General features: G+C 40.4%; 1 protein-coding gene across 3 annotated transcripts in view; it reads left to right on the top strand.

Moving 5' to 3' along the window:
- MTUS2 (microtubule associated scaffold protein 2) overlaps positions 1-21260 on the top strand; it is a 319619-nt gene that overhangs the window by 20385 nt on the left and 277974 nt on the right. The window contains exon 3 of one of the 3 annotated variants that reach the window (XM_040979840.1): positions 11352-11537. The exons of 1 other annotated variant lie outside the window; for it this stretch is intronic. In XM_040979840.1, coding sequence (XP_040835774.1) covers positions 11352-11537 — 186 coding nt within the window. Of the gene's footprint in view, positions 1-11348; positions 11538-21260 lie in introns of all 3 variants that reach the window. One more of the 3 variants, XM_040979841.1, reaches the window with a different exon arrangement.

Below are 21260 nucleotides of genomic sequence, written 5' to 3'. Positions count from 1 at the left end.
CCTGTGTAGCAGAAACAGAATCAATATAACCGTCACCACTGCCTCCCAAGTTGTTTACCAGCAAAGCCAGAACTCAAACCCAGGTGGTATGACATCCCGTAGATATCTTAACCAGTACAGCACATATCAACCTCATCCAATCCCCTTTTATCTGGTCAGATGCACTTAAGGACCACTACTTTGTTTCAGAATATCCCCAACACATATGAAGTGCTTGCCAGTGATAGATGTCTGAGATTGTATATTAAATTGGATTGATATGCCTTTTCTTTCTTAGCTTCTTTATTTTCCTGCCTGGGATGTCAAGAATGTTGGAAAATGACAGATGGATCTTTAGAAATATAATATTGAATCTTAAACATGCCTCAATTAAATTCTAGTTGATTGAGATATTTTTCTGACATTTACGAGTCCCATGTGAAGGAGAATGAATGCAAAAATGGAAAAGGCAAAACAAATACAATTCTTCAAGTTTCATCAAAATGAGAAGATTGACTTTCTTCAAAGGTTTTATTTTTCAAAAGGAAAATCGTGTTACTTTGAAAGAGCAATGCTTCTTTTAAATATTCAATAGCAGTAAAATCTCTTGTTGTTCAAATAGGAATTTTCATATTTTTTGGCAGAAATCTTACTGCAATTTAAAGCTTTGATCAAGATAAGTAAAAAATAACTGGGTCCACTCTGGTTTCATTGCATGAGATTTAAATATTTGATCTTAGGGTTTATTTTTTAATATTTATTGCCTTTTGAAATTATTTTAATTGTTTCTCCATCATGGTTATATTTAGTTGGAAGGATCTTTGATCTATTGTACAAAATCATATTCCTGTCTTTCATTTCACCTGCCTGATACAAGCGTTATTGTAGAGGACACACAATGACAAACCAATTTCTCTAGCATAGAACGTTTGAAAATGAAGACATTGCTCTAACTGTGTAATGTAGTTGTGTTACTAAACTGATGAGAGAAATTACGTATTTCTTTTAAAAAATGTATTTATTTCTTTGAAAGTTAGAGGGATAGAGAGGGAGAGGCATAGAGAGAAAAGGATATGCATCTGCTGGTTCACTCCCCAATACATATGATGGCCAGCAATGGGCAAAACCAAAGTTAGAGCCAAGAACTCCATCTGGGTCACCCACGTGGAGTACTTGGATCATTGTTTGCTGCCTCCTCAGGTGTATTTACAGGGAGCTAGGTTGGAAATGGAGTAGCCAGGTCTCAAATTGGTACTCTGATATGGGGTGCTGATGTAGCAAGCAGCAGCTTAATGTTAACGGGCTATTCTACAACTGCCATCCCTGTATTGTTTTTTCTTTTCCTTTTCTTTTTTTTTTAAGAAAAAAAGATTTATTGATTTTTTTTTTATTAGAAAGGTAGATTTACTGGGAGAAGAAGAGACATAGTGTGGGCAGTCACCCCCTGGGCCCCTGTCTGCTATCTGGTGCCGTAGCTCACTGCTTACCTGCCCATGACCTGAAGCACAGCCTCTAGCCTATACATGGAGTGTGACCTCTGACATGACTAGAAGATCAAGGAGAATAGATGTGACTTATAGCCAATTACACATCTTTGGAGGGTGGGGCACTGCTGGAAGATGCCCTCCTGCCCTCCCTTTCCTTAATCTTCAAAACTTGTAACTTGTGCATAATAAAGTGGACATTCCTTACCAGCTTGTCTCTGGTGGTTCTTCCACTAAAGAACACTGTCACCTCACCCTCGGTAACTTCGGGGCCTGCTGACAGGCTTACACCCCAAGAACATGGTAAGCTCTTTCATCCAGCAATTCACTTCTCAAATTAACACAGTGGCTGTAGCTGAGCCAGTCCAAAGCCAAGAGCCTGCAATTTCCTCCCCAATTTCCCACATAAATGAGGCTTTGGACCATCTTCCACTGCTTTACCGGGCTACAGGCAGAAAGCTGAATCACAAGTATCGCAGCTGGGACATCAACCAGCACCCGTAAGGGATACTGGTGCTTGGAGGGGGAGGATTAGCCAGGTGAACCATCGTGCTGCCCCTACATTTTCCATTTGTTAGAATTAGTTTACTATTAAAGTCTTTTGAGATATAATTCACATATTATATGCAGTTTGCCATACAATTCAATGATTTTTGGTATACTCACAGAATTGTATTACTATTACCTCAATTAATTCTAGAGCATTGTTATAATCTCAATGGAAAACAAAACAAAACAAAAACTGCTTTTATTATCAGGGATTGCTCATTTGCCCTCAACCTCAATCCCAAGAAATGACTAATCTAGACTCTGTCTCTATGAATTTCCTGTTCTGAGTATTTCATTTGATGGTGTCATATAGCATGTGGCATTTTGTGTGTGGCCTTAATATTTTCAAGATTCATTCATGTTGTATGTAGCATGCATCAGTGCTTCATTCAGGTAGATGACAAATATATCCCAGTGTGTGGTTATCTCACATTTTATTTATGCATCCATTAGTTGATGTACATTTGTGTTTCTCCCACCTTGTACTTATTATGACTCATACTGTTAAGGACATTGATTTCTGTAGGTTTCATGGGGACACATATTTTCACTGGACCATAGCTAGAAGATGAATTGTTCAGTCATGTGGTAGCTCTGTCTTTAAGGATCTGCCAGAGCGTTTTCCAAAGTGTAACATGTTATACTTCCACCAGCAATTTTAAGGATCACATACATTTCTCAAATCAAAGGAATCATTGCCTCTGAAGGTACTGAGACTGACAAGTAAAAATTTCAGGGCGTTAGAGTTTCAGTATGTACTATTTGATGTCTTAATCCATTTTTAGTTTTAAAGTGATGTTTGTAGCAGAACATAACTCACTTCTTTTACATGTAGAGAACCTTTTGTTAAAGGTAACTATTCTTTTTCCCATTCATTGATCTTGGAAGGTGTGGAAAAATTCAGTTGAACTTAATTATTTAGTTTACTACTGAAATCTTAATTAGTCCAGCCATATGGACACCAGTGTGCCAGTTCCTTAAACAAATGAAAATAGGTTTACCATCTGACCCAGATATTTCACTTTGGAGTATATATATCCAAAGGTAATGAAATCAGCATATAATACAAATACATGAACTCCAAGTTCATTGCAGCATATTTAAAATAGCCAAGATACGGAGTCAGTCAAGGTATCCCTGGTTAGATGAAAAAAGTGTGGCAAACGCATGCCATGGAATGTTATTCCTTCATGCCAAAAGAATGAAATATTAACATTTGTAGCAAAACAGAACTCTAGATCTTATGCTTAGCGAAACACATGAAGACCAATTCTGTTTTGTCTCAAATGCAGAAGTTACCTGTGTGTGTGTGTGTGTGTGTGTGTGTGTGTGTGTGTGTGTGTTTGGGTGGGTGTGCCTATATATGCCTACACTAATTTGCATCTATTGTGTGGGTGTTCACATTTCTCTGCATACTTCTTCCATTTTGTTAATTTTGCTCTTTCTTTACAGAAGCTCTTTAGTTTCATTTAATCCCGTTTTTCTATTTTTGCTTTTTTTTGCCTGTGTTTTTAGGATCTTATAAAAAAAGCTGTTACATGTACTGACACTGAAAATATTTCTCCTATGTTTTCATCTAGTAATTGTACAGTTTCATGTCTTGAACTCGTGTTTTTAGTCCATTTTGGATTGACTTTGTGGGAGGTTGAATTGTCCATTTGATTTGTTCATTTTGAATTGACAACAGTGGGATGTTGAGGAAAGTTAGTTCAGTTTTTATGTCAATATGACATTTTCCCAGCACCATTTATTAAGGAGACATTTTCTTTGTCCAGGGTGTTTTTGTTTAAACCATTTCAAAGATAAGTTGATTGTAGATGTACTTGTTTATTTCTGTGGTTGCTGTTCTATGTATCTGCATGCCAGTATCATGAAATTCTCATTTTGACACCCTGTAGCATGTCATGAAATCTGAGAAATTGCTATCTTTGTTCTTCTTGGTCAAGGTGGCTTTTCCTATTCAGGGTCTTTTTGTTTACATATGAATTTCAGGATTTTTTCTGGTATATTATAGAAAGTAGTTATTGTTTTGAGGCAGATTGCGTTGAATCTGTAAATTCTTCTCCATAAGACCTTGCTGTTGGTGTATTGTCATGCTACTGACTTTTATGTATTGATTTTGTTTCCTGCAGATTTCTTGACTTTATCATAAGTTTATTTCTAGCATATTAAAATTATTTGGGCTATTCAGTGTCTTCCATATCAGTGTTAGAATCAGCTTGTCAATTCATGCAGAAGAGCAACAAGGGCTTTTAAATAGCTATTACATTTGGCTTTGCATCAATTTGGATATACTAGCGTCTTGACAATATTAAGTTTTCGAATCCGTGTGTCTGCAATGTCTTTATATTTTCTTATAGCTTTATAATTTTCCTTCTATAATGCTGGATTTCAGAGTATAAGCTTTATCTTTTTAAGCTTTATTTTTTAATACAGGTGGACCCAAATTTGGCTTGGATTTCCCTTTAGTATTAGGAAAAAATTGTGATAATTTTAACTTATAGTAAAACAAAAGTGAATTATTATAGAGTGACCATTAATAAAGTCATTTTTATATTGATTAAATGTGTTTTGTACTCTTAACACAAGAAGAGTTTTAAAAATCCTCTATTTTGGTTGTCACATTAATTAAGGCTTTAGCATGGAGGCTGTTGCACAACTACCTTAGGTAACAGAATGGAAAGTCTTCTTTGCTTCACTTTTCTAGTGCAGATGGTAATGTTGGCACAAACACATCCCTACAGGGTGTGGGAAGCTCTATTTCTTATGTACACTGAGGTCTAGAGAGAGTAGGACAGGCTTGTTAAGCAGGCCTGGAGGTTACTTAAATTTTTTTGTTGTGTTTAAGATATGTGGCAGAGTGATGTTTCCATGGACCAGACATTGGCTGGCTTGACTCTCCTATTGGCATCAAAGAGGAAATACCTGTTGTTGTTGTTGTTGCTGTATTAAATATTTCCAGATGTTGGCTGATAGGGAAAGAATGAATAAATGTGACTTAATAAAAGCTGTCAGCATTCAAATACTAAGAATTGAAATCCTGTAGGGGCATTTGGCATAACACTTACAATGCCTGCATCCTATAGAAGTACCTGGCTTCAATTCCTGGCTCTAGGGATAGTTCAAATAATAGTATTCTTTTATTACAATTAGTTTTGATATTTGAAGACTGAAATGTACTGTATATTATTTAACTGAATGTGGACTTGCTGAACAAAATCGTGATAGTGCTCTATGAAGCCTGTCATCTTAGGCCAGTAAGAAAGGGGAAAGTTCTGTTGAATGCCTTGTTCAACAGCCCAACATTGTGTATTCTAATAAACAAAACTATGAATTATGTCTGGAACTCCCAAGTAAATAAGAATGTCTCGATGAGGCCTTGTGTTGTAGCTTACCTATATAAAGAAACACGTGTGACTTTGATTTATTCTTTGAGATCTATGATGATCTCAGCTTTTTCCCCCGAGTGGGGCAACCTTGGATAATGAATTATTGCTGACATTGACTTAACAAACAGCCAGACCAATGTGCACCATTACTTTATACGTGTCATAGCTGTACTCCAGGCTAAGTGTGGATGTAGTTAAAATCTTCCCTGCCAGCATTTGGGCATTGGCAGGGCTGATAAGGAAGGCTGTGGGTGAGCACCACGTAAAGGTGAATTGTGTACCTTCAAAGTGAAATAAAATCATGCTCAAGAAACTTGAAATAGGAGCTGAACAAGACATATTAGCAAAAGACATTAGCATTGTATTTTCCAGGTGCATGTTAGATGGGGTAATAATTTCAGTAGTAGTTGTGTCTGGGGGTTTTAATCAACAGTAGTAGTGTTGTATTTGAGGGTTTTAATGGACAGCGCTGAAACATTAGGATGCACTGAGAGATGCTTTGTACTGTGGATTTAAATATAAAACAAACAGGCTTGTTAGAGTAGGAAGAGTGGTCATTGGCCTAGCAGCTAAGACTTTGGTTAGGTTGTCAGTATCCCATATTTGGTGTACCTGCGTCAGATTCCTAGCTCGATTTCCTAACTCCAGCATTTTCTTAATGTAGGTTGTGGGGTAAGGGGATGGCTTAAGTTATTTGGTTCCTGCCATTTACCTGGGGAATGCCACCTGACTTCTCTTTCTGCATTTCTCACATGAAAAAAAAGATGCTTAAAATGGAAAGGTAGTAGATGTTATGTTTCAACACTTACCGGCATTTGTCCCAGTTTACGTTGTAGTAACTAGTTTAGCTGTGAATATTGTCACTCTGGCTTCTTTCTACTCTGCGTGCACTAACATTTATAAAGTTTTTCCTTCAGAATTGTCAAGATTAGGGACCTCCAATCCTTATTTGTGTGTTAGGTTGTTTTTTTTTTTTTAGGTTTTAAAAACCTGCTTTTATTAATTCTTTGTAAGTAATACAAATCTTTCAAAAATATAAACAGACACTTAATGGCGTCCTACATTTCAAGTTTTTGAATACAACAAATTTATCAAATCAGGAAGCAAGGGAGCAAGAACCCCACGGCCCAGGCACAGTGGGTGGCAGACTCCCTACCCTCCCATGGCATCATGAAGCGGACATGAAGCGGTAGACTTGGGGTCATCATCCTGTCCTGGTCAAGGCCTGGGGCGGGGGCTAGACCTGACCTTTCCTGGCATTTGAGAAAGAAACACAAAGACAAAACAAAAGCCCATTTTATACAGAGGTGACTTGAGTGGGCAGGTAACCAACTGAAGCCCGAGAGAGGGGACAGGCCAACCTCGCTCCTCCACTTGGGACTTGGCCCTGTCTCCCGCGAGGACTGCCTGCTGCGTGCGGCCTCGGGAGCCGGCAGGGGTGACTGTATACACGAGTACATGGGATCACCTCCTGGGGAATGACCGCTTGTCCTCACACTCCCCTGGGGCCACTGGAACGGGGTAAGCTCACACGCTGATAAAATGGTCAACAGCTCTGAGAGGCAGGGCGTGTGCCACAGAGGGTTGCAGGCTACATGACAGCCAGTGCACCTCCATTTCGCTGGAAAAGGACCCGTGGGTGCACAGGGGGTTCCCTCTACAATGTGCAGAGTGGAAACCCACACCTGACCCTTTTGCAAACTGGTCCTGGGTCCAAGGCTCCCCCTCTGAGAGGGACATGAACATCAGGCTTGTAATTCAGAAGCCCAAACAGAGAGAGACACTGTGTCCCTGAAGAAGCACCTTAAAGAACTGAACCTGGCAGGGGGCAGATTCCTGGCATGGCTTCACTGGGTGCTGACCAGGCTCGGGTGGGGGTGAGAGCCAGTGGAGGGGACTGACTCTGAAAAGCCAGGTATCAAGCAGGGAAGGCTGGTGGGAATCCCAGAATGAACCCCTTGCCCCAAGTCTTGTCCTGTAAACCTAGTCTGAACTGTTTCCTTTAGGGGGTAAGTTCTGCCGTGGTCAAGTGCCCCTATGTGTGTCAGATTTTGAAGGTAGCAGACTCTAGTAGGATCTGAGTTAACTCCTTCACAGGACCACAGAGTGCCAATGTATTTTTCCTTCAGATCTTTAAGGATCAGAGATTTTTATGGTGAGAAGCACATAAGCAGCATGTGAAATACTCAAGAGTCCTACAGAGACAACTGCTGTGCCAGTGCAGGCTTCCGCACTCGCCATAAGAGTCTTTTGTTGCTTCTCTTTGCTGTCATCCCCTCCCACCTTCCCTCATCCTGCTTAAGGATCACCTTGTCCTTACCTTCCACCCTAGTGTGTCTGTGTCTTGCCTAGGATCTAATGATTCTCTTGAGTGCTTTATAGATATGGAGCAAATGACAGGTTGAAATGAGCAACCAGTTGGTCATAGGGTAATGTGTCTCCTGAGCCCAGTATTAGACACAACTTCATTTGCAGATGCACAGGTGAGTCTAGGCTGAGACAATGTATTACTCAGCATTTTAGTACAATGGAGCGCCTAAATCTGGCTGAATTGAGAGAAAGCGAGGGTAGGGCGTATTAATTCAGCTCACCGTTTTGCTGGTTAAAGTCATGGCATCTACACGAGTTTGCAGTTATGTAGTTTTCTTGTGAGGTCTTGTTTTTGTTTACTTGCCTGTGCCACAATGCCAGTCCCACCTCTGAACCTTCTGTGTGTGAGAGCAGAGTCTGACTGAAGATATGCTAACGTCATTTACATTTTTGGAGAACTAACTATTTTTAACTTAAAAACTGTTTTTTCCCCCCTCTGGTTTTATTTATTTCCACTGTTTCTCTTTTTGGTTTAAGTGTAGCTGGCTCTTTCTTCAGTGTTTTTAGGTCTAAGTTTACTGAATTCACATCGCTTTCCTTGTTTTAATCTGGACCTTCCAGGTTGTGAGTTTTCTCCTGGTCATTGCATTGGTTGCTTGTCCGGGTCTTGAGGTGCCAGGTGCTTGTTTTCATTGCAGTCCCAGATCACTGTTCTTATCCTGGCTGTGCTTTCCTGTTTCGCTCTTTCTAATCCCAGTCAGGGAATCACAGCTGTACAGAATCTGCCTTCATCAGGACACACAGCTGGACATGGCTTCCTTTTAGGGGTTATTAGTAAATGACACTTTCTCTTGGGCCACTGTAGAGTAGCTGTGATGGCTATTGCTTTTTCCTCTGTTTCCATGGATGAATGCTTTGCAACGTGTAGTTTCATCATTGATTTTTAAAACTATTTATTTATTTTATCTGAAAGGCAGACTTATATAGAGAAGGAGAGACACACAGAGAGAGCATCTTTCATCTACTGGTCCACTCCCCAAATAATTGTAACTGCAACTGAGCCTGTCTTAAGCCAGGAGGCAGAGTATCTTCTGGATCTCCCACATAGGTGCAGGGTCCTAGGGACTTGGGCCATCCTGCACTGTGTTCCCAGGACGTAAGCAGGAGCTGGATCGGGAAGTAGAGCAGCTGGGACATGAGCCAGCACCACAGGCAGATATTTAGCTTGCTATGCCACCATCTTAGCCCCTCATCATTGATTTTTTTTTTTTTTAGACACTGATTGCTTTTTCCAGTCAGGATATTGTTTGACTTCTGTCTAATCTGATGTCTGGTTCTTAGTAGTTAAGAAAGAGTTGTTGCAAGAGATAGCCACTATATATAAGTACTTCCAGGAAATATGGCTGCATATTCAATGAGGACAATTCCATGAAACAGAAGGACTCTGGAGACTTTTCAATGTCCTGTAAAAGGGCAGTTGTGTGCTGAGTATTCTGGTTCTGTCCATCCCTGAGGACCTTCCTACAAGGTTGTGATGACCATCACATGCCTGTTAAGGAAACCCAGCTCAGACTTACAGCCTGCTGGCACTCAGATACGGCTTTTACAGCTTGATGTTACATTATTTTAAAACAAAGTGCATCTGCACATATCTGGGTACTAATTTTGAAGATTATAGAAAAACAAAATAAAAAGTTGATCTGATCACCTGTCAACTTGAATGGTACAGTGTTCATGCCAGATGTAATCAATCATCCCATGCTTTGTACCAAAGGATCTTTTGACTGAGAGGAAACTGACTTTCAAAATGAGAGTGTGGACTCAGCCTTATGCAGTCAGTCCCTGGGAGAGCTGAGTTTTCTACCTGACAAGCCCTCCCCATTGCCTGCAACCAGCAGAAGGTTAGTAATGTTACAGGCATAGTTACTTCCATTTTTATGCCATGTTTGTGTACCCAGAGAGATATGAATTCAATACAGAAGCATGAATACAGCACACAAGTGAGTGCAGAATGTATTTAAAAGTGCGAGAGGGTGTGTTTGGGCCACCCCTTCCTAGGAGATGATGGTCATGAATGGGCCAGAGTTACCTGAGAGGAGAAAGCATGGGAAAAGGCCAGAGAAGGATGCAGAAGCAAGATGCAGAGCCCAGAAGGAGAAAACAGCCATTCCCACATGGATACGTTTCTTTTCTTTTTTTCTTTTTTTTTTAAAGATTTATTTTATTTTTATTGGAAAGGCGGATATACAGAGAGGAGAGACAGAGAGGACAATCTTCTGTCGGATGATTCACTCCCCAAGTGAGCGCAACGGTCGATGCTATGCCGATCTGAAGCCAGGAGCCTCTTCTGGGTCTCCCATGCGGGTGCAGGGTCCCAAAGCTTTGGGCTGTCCTCCACTGCTTTCCCGGGCCACAAGCAGGGAGCTGGATGGGAAGAGGGGCCACCTGGATTAGAACCAGGTGCCCATATGGGATCCCTGGCGTGCAAGGCGAGGACCTTAACCACTGCGCCACCATGCCGGGCCCGGTACGTTTCTTTTCTAAGATCATGGGGTGGTACCTACAGATAGGATGGAGTTTAAGCATAAAGGTTTCTGGAATTTCATGTCATCTGCACATGGAGCCTAACTGCCACATGGCCATAAGTGCATCTCCTCCTTCCTGGTTGTGGATGAGACACAGGGGCATCATTGGAAAATGGGTGTACTGGATTGACACATAATGGAGAGGAGTAACAGTGCAGGGCTGCATAGAAATTGCAAACCACAGCACAGCGCAGTAGCTTAGTGGCTAAAATCCTCACCTTGCAAATGCCAGGATCCCATATGGGCACCAGGTCTAATCCCAGCAACCCTGCTTCCCATCCAGCTCCCAACTCATGGCCCGGAAAAGCAGTTGAGGATGGTCCAAAGCCTTGGGACCTTATACCTGTTTGGGAGACCTCAAAGAGGCTCTGGGCTTCTGGATTTGGATTGGCTCAGCTTTGGCAGTTGTAGCCACTTGGGGAGTGAACCAGCAGATAGATCTTCCTCTCTGTCTCTTCTCCTCTGTGTATATCTGACTTTGCAATAAAAATAAATAAATCTTTTTTTAGAAGAAATTGCAAACCACCACAACAAAAATTCTTCAGCTTCACTTATTCCTACTTAGTTTCCCCTACTTAGCTCACATATTTCAGTAAGAGGGTTCTTTGTATTTATTTCTATGTGACTTACTACATACTCATCATCATCATTATTGAAATACATGCTACAAGGGTTCTGTGTCCATTACATGTCAACATTTAAGATGTATCTCAGTTTTACAGATTTGAAGGCATTTGCAACAGTAAGTATTCTATATCCTGGACACTTTAGACTCTTGCTTGTGGACTCATAAAAGGGTGATGTATGAGTCTGGAGCTCATCTGCCCTGTTAGAATAAAGTCCTTCTCCAGGACATGGGTTGCATTTCCTGAGTTTGTGGAAGTGCATGGCCTACAGTAAGGGGCTTTTATCTTCGATTCACTTGCAGATGTGCTGAATCAAACCATGGAGGATCAGTTTTGTCTGAATAGAGAGAATAGGCATACAACTGACATTCTAGGCACTGTATCTTACTCTGAACTGAGAAACTTTTTGCTTTGAATTCATCTTAGCAGATTTAAAGAAAGCCTCCAGTTCAAATGCTGCAAAATCCAGTCTACCAAAGTCTGGACTCCGTCCGCCTGGCTACTCACGTCTCCCGGCAGCCAAGTTGGCAGCATTTGGCTTCGTGCGCAGCTCCAGCATCTCCAGCACCCAGTCAGTGGACAGCACTCAGTCTGAACATAGTCGGCCAGCTAGCCGTAAGTCGGGCGGGGAAGGCTTGGCACCTGTGCTCTCTCAGGTTGCTGGGGGTACAATTGTAGTTATTTTCTTTGTGTGACTGGCAAATTATTTGAATCTGTCTGTTTTATCAACCATTGTTATTAAGTAGTCATCTAATTAAGAAATACAGCCTATCATTTTTTCTCTGTTATGGGGTATTTGAGAGTAAAAGATTATAAAGCCATTCTTAAAATCTACAAGATGACTTATCCAGGGACTGTTTGCCAGAGCTTTTGCTTCATGGATTTCAGGTAAGAAGTTAAAAAAAGTTCCAAGAAGGGCATTGGCTGTTGTACCACCATGAGACAAACCAGGCATTCACAACAGCTGGAAGAATTGTTTGGTTACTGGGGGTTACTGGGAGTGCCTTTGCATTGGTAGACCGCTCGACTGGATTCCAACATGTAACAAAATGGTGTGAAACAAAGGAAAGCACCTTCCTCTCCCAGGAAGGTGAGGTCCCCAGGAGATGAGATGGAACTGCTGCAAGCTTGTTCCCCGAGGCTGATGTCGCACACATCTTTTAAAGTGTGAATGAATCACCTTCTCTGTAAATCACAACAGCTGCTGTGGGGGTCTAGGAGCTTCCTCTCTGCAGAGCCTCTGATGACCCACTTCAGCCCCATCAGCTTCACAGTCACTGCTCCTGGGCTGAAGTCGTGACTGCTCAGATGTTGGTTGTCAAGAATTTGCCAGAGGGCCAGGGAAATCTCAGAGGTGTCACATGCAGAGCTGTTTGGAGAATATTCTGGGAGTTGGGGAGGGGCAAGTGGGAGTGCTGCAAAAAGGCCGACTGGAGAGAGCATATTTTTCTTTTCAGTTTTCTCTTTCCAAGGATCTTCTTTCTACCATGTTTTTGTTTGCTTGTTTATTTTTTTTTAATAGGGGAGAGGTTGTAGTGATTTCCAGAAATGATGTGAAAGACAGTTGTATGTAACGTTTTCTGAGTTTTGGTGTACTTAGCTATTTCTCAAAGTAATATGTTGCGTTTTCCTTTGCCTTGATGGATTTGTAAGTGGTTTATGAGGGCATTTCCTTGTTGTCCTGGTTTCCTGAAGATATTATGAGTTAAGTTTCACATGATGGATGGATGCATCGTTAGGGATTGCATCATTATGTAGCAAATATCTTCAAGTTTGCACCATGAATATAGTAAAATATTCTTTGCAGATGTGTAATCCTGGTCTTTAGATATATCTGTACATAGTAGCACAGGAACAACTATTTGCCATCCAATTTAGTAATGAACTTTCCATGGACGTGCTTCTCTTTTAGAGGAATGCATTAAGGGAAAAACCTCTTATAGAATGTGTCTTTCCTAGGAAGCAATTCAGAATTTGATTTCTTAGAAAAAAAATGCACCTCAACATAATTAAGCTGTGTCCCTGTGACAGCAGCTTTTCTGAACGAATGCTGACAGGTGAGGCAGAATAATCCCAGTTGTGTTTAAGACATTTCTTCTCATCTCTGCTTTGATGTGGGGTGGGGATCAGGGCTCAAGCTGGGCTACACCTAGTCCAGGTTTTTGTCTTTCCGCGGGTGGGAATCCCACTGGGAGTTGTAGAGAGGAGAGCAGGAATTTTCTTTTTTTTTAAAAGATTTTATTTTATTTTTATTGGAAAGGCAGATATACAGAGAGGAGAGACAGAGAGGAAGATCTTCCGTCCGAAGATTCACTCCCCAAGTGAGCGCAATGGCCGATGCTATGCTGGTCCAAAGCCAGGAGCCTCTTCCGGGGTCTCCCACAGGGGTGCAAGGTCCCAAAGCTTTGGGCCGTCCTCCACTGCTTTCCCGGGCCACAAGCAGGGAGCTGGAAGGGAAGCAGGGCTGCCAGGATTAGAACTGGCACCCATATGGGATCCCGGGCATGCAAAGTGAGGACCTTAACCACTGTGCCACCGCACCAGGCCCAAGGGCAGGAATTTTCAAAAGACATATAACACTCAGATATGGGTGCAGGTAATCTCATGAGGGAGAATTGTTCCCACCTGTTAGGCTCTGTTATGCTGTTGAGTTCCAATAGTTAATCCCTACCTGGTGAAATTGGGTACAAATGGCTAACTCTAAACTTGATGCCATTTTTATTGCCTAGAATTTGGATATCCCAACATTAATGTTACAATTGGCAGGCCTGTAGCATTCCAAATCTCTAACAATAACTTGCAGATAAACAACATCAGTCAAGAATTGCCAACTGGAATTTTTTCTTGTTCAAGCCTTCCTTATGGTCGATGTCATGTTCTACAGTTCTATGTGACTCCTTCCCTGACAAGGAGGTGAGAAAGGACCCCTACTCCTGTCCAGCAAGCTGAAGCCCTGTTTTCTATCACCATGCTGTCCTTTCTAAACATCCTTTCAGCTTTGATCAGTCATCTGCATGATTTCTTTGGACCGTAGAGTCCTAAATCTCAGGACCCTGTGGTTGACCCTTCTGTAGGACAAGAGGTGTTGCTTGGGGCAGTGCCCCCATTGAATGCACAAAGGAGGCAGGGTTTGGGGTGGGGCAGGAATCACAGTGAGTTCCAGGAAGCTGTCATAGAGTGATGGAAAATGAGACTGAGCTGTGTGATATGGAATGGTTGTGCAGTCTTGGGTCCTGTTAAATTGATGTAGAAGATGATGGATTTAGTAGGGTTTCATGCAGCTTAGGTGTTGGGAATTAAGCTCCTCAGTACTCACCCATACTATCTTTGTTAGAAGGGTATCAACAGCACCTGGGAAGACAAAGGACTGTTATGGACCAGAGAAAATAGCTCCTAGTTTAAAGACTTCTCCTTTCTTTTTCTCCCTTTAAGCAAAAGTAAATCTTTAGAAAGGTAACGTAATTTTCAGAATGAGTTACCCCAGAAACCGAACAGTATACTCCACGTAAAAGATGAATCAAAAAGACTTGGAAAATTTGAGAGCTTCGTAGATACCAGGGAAGTACAAATAAAGAAAATAAGGGTTTGTGAATTAATATTGCAAAATGTGAAACTCAGTACAAAGATCACACAATTACGAAAGGAGATATATTATTTATTATGTGAGGGATGTTATTTAACTGAAAATAATAAGAGATTTACAGTTTTAACTGTATATGATATAAATTAAAAGATTTTGTGTTTAAAGTGATTCCATGTTGAGAATTATTTTTCATTCCTGTGTGCAAGATTTGATTCTTAATTGTCTACCACCTATTCTGGTTTCTATGCTTGGGTGGAGAGACAATGCTTTGTTGCAAATAATCATGTAAAATGTGAAGCTCTTGGGAGGGTGGCAGTCCTTGGGTCCTGTCCTTGTAGCCAAGATGTGCTAGTAGGGCTCACAGAAACAGCCAACCTAATGTCAAAATCTGTTCATTTTCTGTTTCCATTGGGAAGTGTTTATTTTTTTTTTTCAGTTTTTTTGTGTGGGGGTTGTTTTTTTCTTTTTGCCTATGCTGACTTCAAGAGCAATCATTGTAATTAGTAATTTAATGAGGAATCATGGCATAATAAATGTTTTAAGACATGAAAGATGAAAGTAATAAGGAACTATTTGCAAATATGTAATTTATATTTTTAGATATGTGTACATATTAGTAGTGTGAATAATCTCCACACTGGCTGTAGCATGCTGTATTGGGACAGTTATTAGTGTTTTCCGGGCTCCTCTGATGTTTCCTGCGCTGTCTTCCTGGGTCCTGGGGGACACTGGCTCACACAAGCATGCAGAGCAAAGGCCTGTGTAGCCCCTGGGCCGTAATGTATGAAACTCTCCTTGTCACTCCAAACCCCCACCCTTTCCTCCTGAAGGCTGCCATCTAGGAGATGAACTCATAGTTCAGATGTCTTTTCTTTCTGTTAAGAAGAAAGTCATAACTTTCTGGAGAGTCCCCTCAGGCGAAATCCACCACCCACACCTGTTACCTAATTGTCATTCAGCTCCTGGGGTACCACCTGATACGGGAGATGGTTGTAAAGAAGCATCCTCTGCGCCTGAGCATTTGTTGTGCTGGACATGCTCTCTATGGACTCAAGCTGAGTTCTTGTGGTTTCCTGCAGGGTTCTACTGTTACTGTGGCGTTATCTACTCCTTTTTCTTCCTTGTCCTGAGAGCCCCTGCAGTTCTCTTCACTCCTGTACACTTTTCTTTGCTAAAAGAACACAAGACTCACCCACCGAGAATGACAAATATGACTTAAAATGGCCCTCGTTAGTGACCTTCAGCTTTTTAAGATTTAAATTGTAGTGGGTAACGAAATTTGGTGACATTGAACTTCCGAGTTTAAACTTAAAATCATAAGCCTCATGGAATGTGTGGTTCATGACTCTTTCATCATTTTCAAAGAAGGCGAAAGATCCCAGCTGTGTTTCCAGAGATGGAAAACTTAAAGAGAAAAATAGTTACTGTACGATTTAGTGTTGTGATAGACTATAGCCTAAAATATGCTTGGTTGCCAAGGTAATCAGTAATTAGGTGTAGACTTGATTTTCCCCGTGGGCAGGAGGGTGTAACTTAAGTCAAAACCTTCAGGGGTATGTGTAGAGGGAAAAAGGAAGACTTCGAGTTACATGAATTAATCATTAATGAAAATAGATTGTATCGCCCAAGGATGGAATAATTTATTTGGAGGCTCTTACTTCACTGAGGGTTGTGAATTGTGCCCAAATAATTGATTGCTCAGGAAATAAAAAATATGAGAAGAAGGCAGTTGCAGGTGCTCTGTCCAATTCCTCCTCCTCTTTGTTTTCAAATAGTGTTAGTTTTTCTCAACAGTGTAGGCTAAGAGCAGAAACCAAGGGGACAAATGAATAAGTGGAAATCGAGTTTTCTTCTGTTGCTCTGCATGATCCAAAGATGTTATAGAATGAGGGTGGATACAGCTGGAGTGGATGGCAGGGAGGCTGATATTTGCATAAGTCATCATGACACAAGGACATGGATTCTAGCCCAGAGTTGAAGGTTGCAGTTGGAAGGTGGACTTCTGATTAGGATGATCAAGAGTTTTCTTAAAGGAGCCAGAAGCTAGGCAGTGTATGGCAAGGTACAAATGAACTCAAGGCAATGTTAGGTCAAGGGCTTCTTGAGGCATCTTTTGAGCCTAAAAGATGCCATGAACAATGTAACCTGCTATTTATCATGATGCTATCAATCTCCTGTATCTTGGGCCTTATATGATCAAGCTCCCCAAGGGTTGTTCTCAGAACACATTGATTCCAGTTACTTTGTCTTTTCCTTGGCTATATATTCTGTGCTGTCTGCTCTTAGCATTTTGGGCACAATATCCATAACCGTAGCTCACTTAGCCTCCTTTAGAACCATGCCTGCACCTGCGTCACAGACCGCTTAGCTCCAGTCAGATTGGCCATATCATGCCAAAGTGAACATTTTTTCCAAGAAATAAGTATTTGTTTTCCAAACTACTGTTTTCTTTCAAAGTCACTTTATTTTCTTATGAAATCTGATCTTCTCCTGCCGCTTGCCTTCCTTTGTTTTCTAAAAAATTTTTTAATTATACAAATTCATCAAGATGAGAATTCCTTGGAGAGAGGCAAAGAAAAGGATGAAACGAGAGAGAGAGAAAGCAAGTAAGCAGGTGCTTCAGCACTTATCTGGGAGCCAGGAACGCAATCCAGGTCTCCTGTGGATAGCTAGAAAAAAACTACTTGAGCCACCAAGCCTACAATAGTGGGAAACTAGAATTGGAAGGTTAAGCTGGGGATCAAACTTTGGCACCCAAATGTTTGTAAGTGTGAAATATATTCATCTTAAGGAGTGTCTTCACTGCTAGGCAGGTTGTCTATTCCTTGCTTTCCTTCCTATTTAGAGATCATGTCTAATCCATTCTTTTGTCTCTGGCCTTTATTTCATCCTCGCTCTTCTCTCTCATTCTCTAGCTGTGGTAACTCTCCACTGTGCTGTGCTTGGCATCTCACTGGTCCTCGAGATGCCAAGGCTCCAGATTATTTTCCCTTTTGCCCTGTTTTCATTGCCCCTTGAGGCTCCTGTGCCCACTTTGATTCCTTGCTGGATATTCAATTCTTTCATGACCTGGTCCAACCTCCTCTCCTTTCTGACATAGCATGCCTCCAAATACACCCCCAGCTAGTCAGCAGATTTGTTCAGTTTCTTCTGATGGTTTATACATTTCTGTTAAAACATTCATCTTTGGGATGTATTACCTTCCTCACCCCATGTCCCTCTGTCTGCAGATTCAGTCACATACCAGTGCATTTCAAGTTTTAAAAGCAGTGTGATCTTTTCTTCCTGGGAATTCCCAGCGTTCTTTGCTTGTATCATTCCTGTTCACAAACTGTCTACTGTAGTTGAGTACTTCCATGTCCTTTATCCCCTGTTGGCTCTAAGTTGTTTGAGGATGGGGTTCCTATGTCAGTAATTTTAGCATTTCTCACATGAAAGAATATTGCCCTTTGCACTAGCAGAATTTTAAAGAAACATCTCTTTCTGTACTAAGGTTTTATTTTATGTAAGAGTATGTTTGAAGAGACTTTTGAGAAAGACTTTGAATAGTATTCACAGTATGTTGTATTAAGGACACATTCTTACTTTTTCTGCCAATTTTAATAGTTCATGAAGCTCATAGTTATGATTTTCACGCTTCTAGAATTTCTGAAATGTTATTACCTGTAGTATACTTAAAGATAAAATATGTGATCTCAGATAATAGATAATTTAAAGTATCTTTATACTCAAAAGTAAACAATCTGATATAGACTGACCTGATGGACTCTCAATGTCTAGTAACATACATATCTCTTTGAAGACTCATTTTCAATGAATTTGGCTCAGACTCTACTGTTGAGGTCATACTTGAAAGAAATTGAAAGTTTCCAAAATTAAATGTCTTGATTTGGAGAGATTAGATATTCTTATTAAATTCTAAGATTTTATTTCCTGTTTTAATACTTAAAATAAGTAGATGTTCTTTTAATTATTGAGTAGGATGTGGATTCTGGGGAGAGTATTCTAAAGTGGAAAATCACTAGTCTTCTTGAAGGTTAATCAATGAAAATCAGCGTTAATATGAAAGCATTTTGCAACATTAACTTCAGCATCTATGCTCATAAATATCACAAAATGCATTTACATACATAACACATTTGATTTTCTGTATCTGACATGCATTTTTAATTAGATCAGAGTTGACAGGAAGTGTTATTTAGAACTCCTTCAGAAACAGCCATTAACTTACCTCATTTTCCACTGGTAAAGACAAAGTCATTTTTTATTCATGGACAAAGAAGTTAAAGGTTGTGTGTGAACTCAGATTTCAAAGGAGCTGTGTCCTATTGGAGATTAGCCTTGGCGATGCATTTCATTCCCTTTCAGAGCACTCTGACAATAGCCAAATCCACTCCAAGATGGAATTTGAGAGTAAATTTCAACTTGTTTAAGTAAAAGGTGTCAGGATAAACTGGAAATTTACCAAGTATTTTTTTACTTGTAGCAAAATAATATCCTGTAGCTGTCTCATCTTTCTTGGTTGTCTTATGTTTCTGAGGATCAGATTGTTCCCTTGCCCACTTCTGGATTCTCAGCACTTTTATGACATGTAAGAGATCGATGTTTGAACTGTGTGACCTGGACTCCAGGGTCCTCATTTTTGTGATGAGTAGAAAGTGGGAGCGATGTATTTAAGCCCATGCAGGGAAATGTTAGTGTATCCCTGAGTTGAAGACTTCCTACCTTCAATGGGTAGGTGAGGGAGAAAGTGCACAAGGGAGGGAGCATCAGTTGCCCCAGATTTTTGGTGAGGAAAGAACTCACACTGCACAATAACTTTATCGAGTGGTTCAACGCTACTGCACTGTTGCCTTCCAATGCAATTATTCAACCGTGGTTGTCATATAGTATGACAACAAAGCACAGAAACACTGGTGGGGAAAAAGCAGATGAAAAATACTGGCAAAGTTTTAACAATTCTTGAAGTTGGAAAATAGAACTATGAGGGTTTATTATACTACTTAATTTACATTGTTGGCATGTGTACCAGTTACTTTTTCAGCATCATGATGAAATGCTTGTGGCAGCTAACTTTATAAAGAGTAAAAGCTTGACTTGGTGGACTCATGGGTCCAGAGAGACACCATCTGTCATTAAAAATAAAGAGGTCTTATGTCTTTTGTAAAATTCATAGGATGTGATCATGAAGACAATACACTGATATCTCAACCCAATCCAGTTACTTCCCAAATGTTCCATCCCCAAATACCATAGCTGGATTAGGCTTCTACCCTGTTAATAATTGTTTTTCAGTTTTTATGATATGGTTCAATATGCACCGGGATTTTCCCTCCCATGTCTCCCCCACACTGTTTTCCCCCATATTATTGCAATAATATAGTCCTTCAACAACAGTCACAAGTCCATCATTCTGCTATTTAAATGTATGATCACATTGTAAGTATAAACAATGTTAGAAAATCTAGTATCCATTGTCAAGATATATGTAACAGTTTTATTGGTACTCCTCCTTTTGATCAGGAGTAGAGAGGCATATCGCAATGTATCTCCACTTCCTGCTATGCTAGTCTCTGTTACACAGTTCATTCATGAGAATATGTGTATATGCATGTTTATATACATATGCATCTGTTTCTCTTGTATTTTGCTTGGGGATTGCCTTATTTCACTGAACATAATGGTCTGAACATAATCATAATGGTTGGAGCCATTTGATTGCAAATGGTAGAATTTCATTGTTTTTAATGGCTGAGTAGTATTACGTGGAGTACATGTACCAAAGTTTATTAATTCATGTTTCATTCATAATTTCATTCTTTATTAATTCATATTTCATTCATCATTTCATTCTTTATTAATTCATCTTTCATTCGTAATTTCATCTGGGTTGTTTCCACATTGTCACTGTTGTAGATTGCACTGCTATAAACACAGTTTTGCAGGACACTTTCTCATATACAGATTTCACTTGCTTTGGATATATTTTCAGAATTGGGATAACTGGGTCATACAGTAGACCAATTTTAAGTCATCTGAGCACTCTCAATACTGACTCCATAGGTAGTGGCTACACTAACCTACATTCCCACCAACAGTGGGATATTATCCGTCTACTGGTTTCCTCAGTTCAGCATGGCTACAACAGCTGAGGCTGAGCCAGGCCACAGCAGGAGCCAATAGCTCCAACCAGGTTTCCCATGTGTATGACAAGGACCCAAATATATGAAGCAGCTTTCACTCCTTTCCCAGGAAACTGTATCAGAAGCGGAGCCACATGGAGTCAAACTGGAACTCTAGTATGGAAGGCTATGTTGCAGGATGCAAGTTACCCAGTGTACCACAGAGCCAATTGCTCAATCATACTGTCAACTTCACAACTTTGTGATTTAAAGCTGTGCTTGAGTTAGGAAGCCAAATCATACTGACACCACAGAAATACGTTTAAAATGTCCCATTAAAAAGTTGAAGTCCTGCCTTCTACCTGTACTGACTTTTTTTTTTGCTTTGTTATTTATTTTTTTAAATTCACTTAATTTTACCTTTCATAGCCACCAGTTAGACATTTTTTTTCTTTCAGTTTTATTAAGGCATAATGGAGACAAGACTGAATACATTTACAGTGTACAGTGTTATGTTTTAATTTATGCATGCACTGTGAAATGTATTGAAATCAAATTAATTAACATACGCAGCATCTCAGATGATTACCTGTGTGTGTGTGTATGAGAGTGTATGGCAAGAGAATCTGAGAT

This window comes from Ochotona curzoniae, unplaced genomic scaffold (genome assembly GCF_017591425.1).
Source record: "Ochotona curzoniae isolate NIBS_2020 unplaced genomic scaffold, NIBS_Ocur_1.0 contig_3332, whole genome shotgun sequence".
Classification (NCBI taxonomy): domain Eukaryota; kingdom Metazoa; phylum Chordata; class Mammalia; order Lagomorpha; family Ochotonidae; genus Ochotona; species Ochotona curzoniae.
The sequence above is the reverse complement of the archived record's forward strand: the minus strand, read 5'-3'. Positions and strand labels throughout refer to the sequence as shown.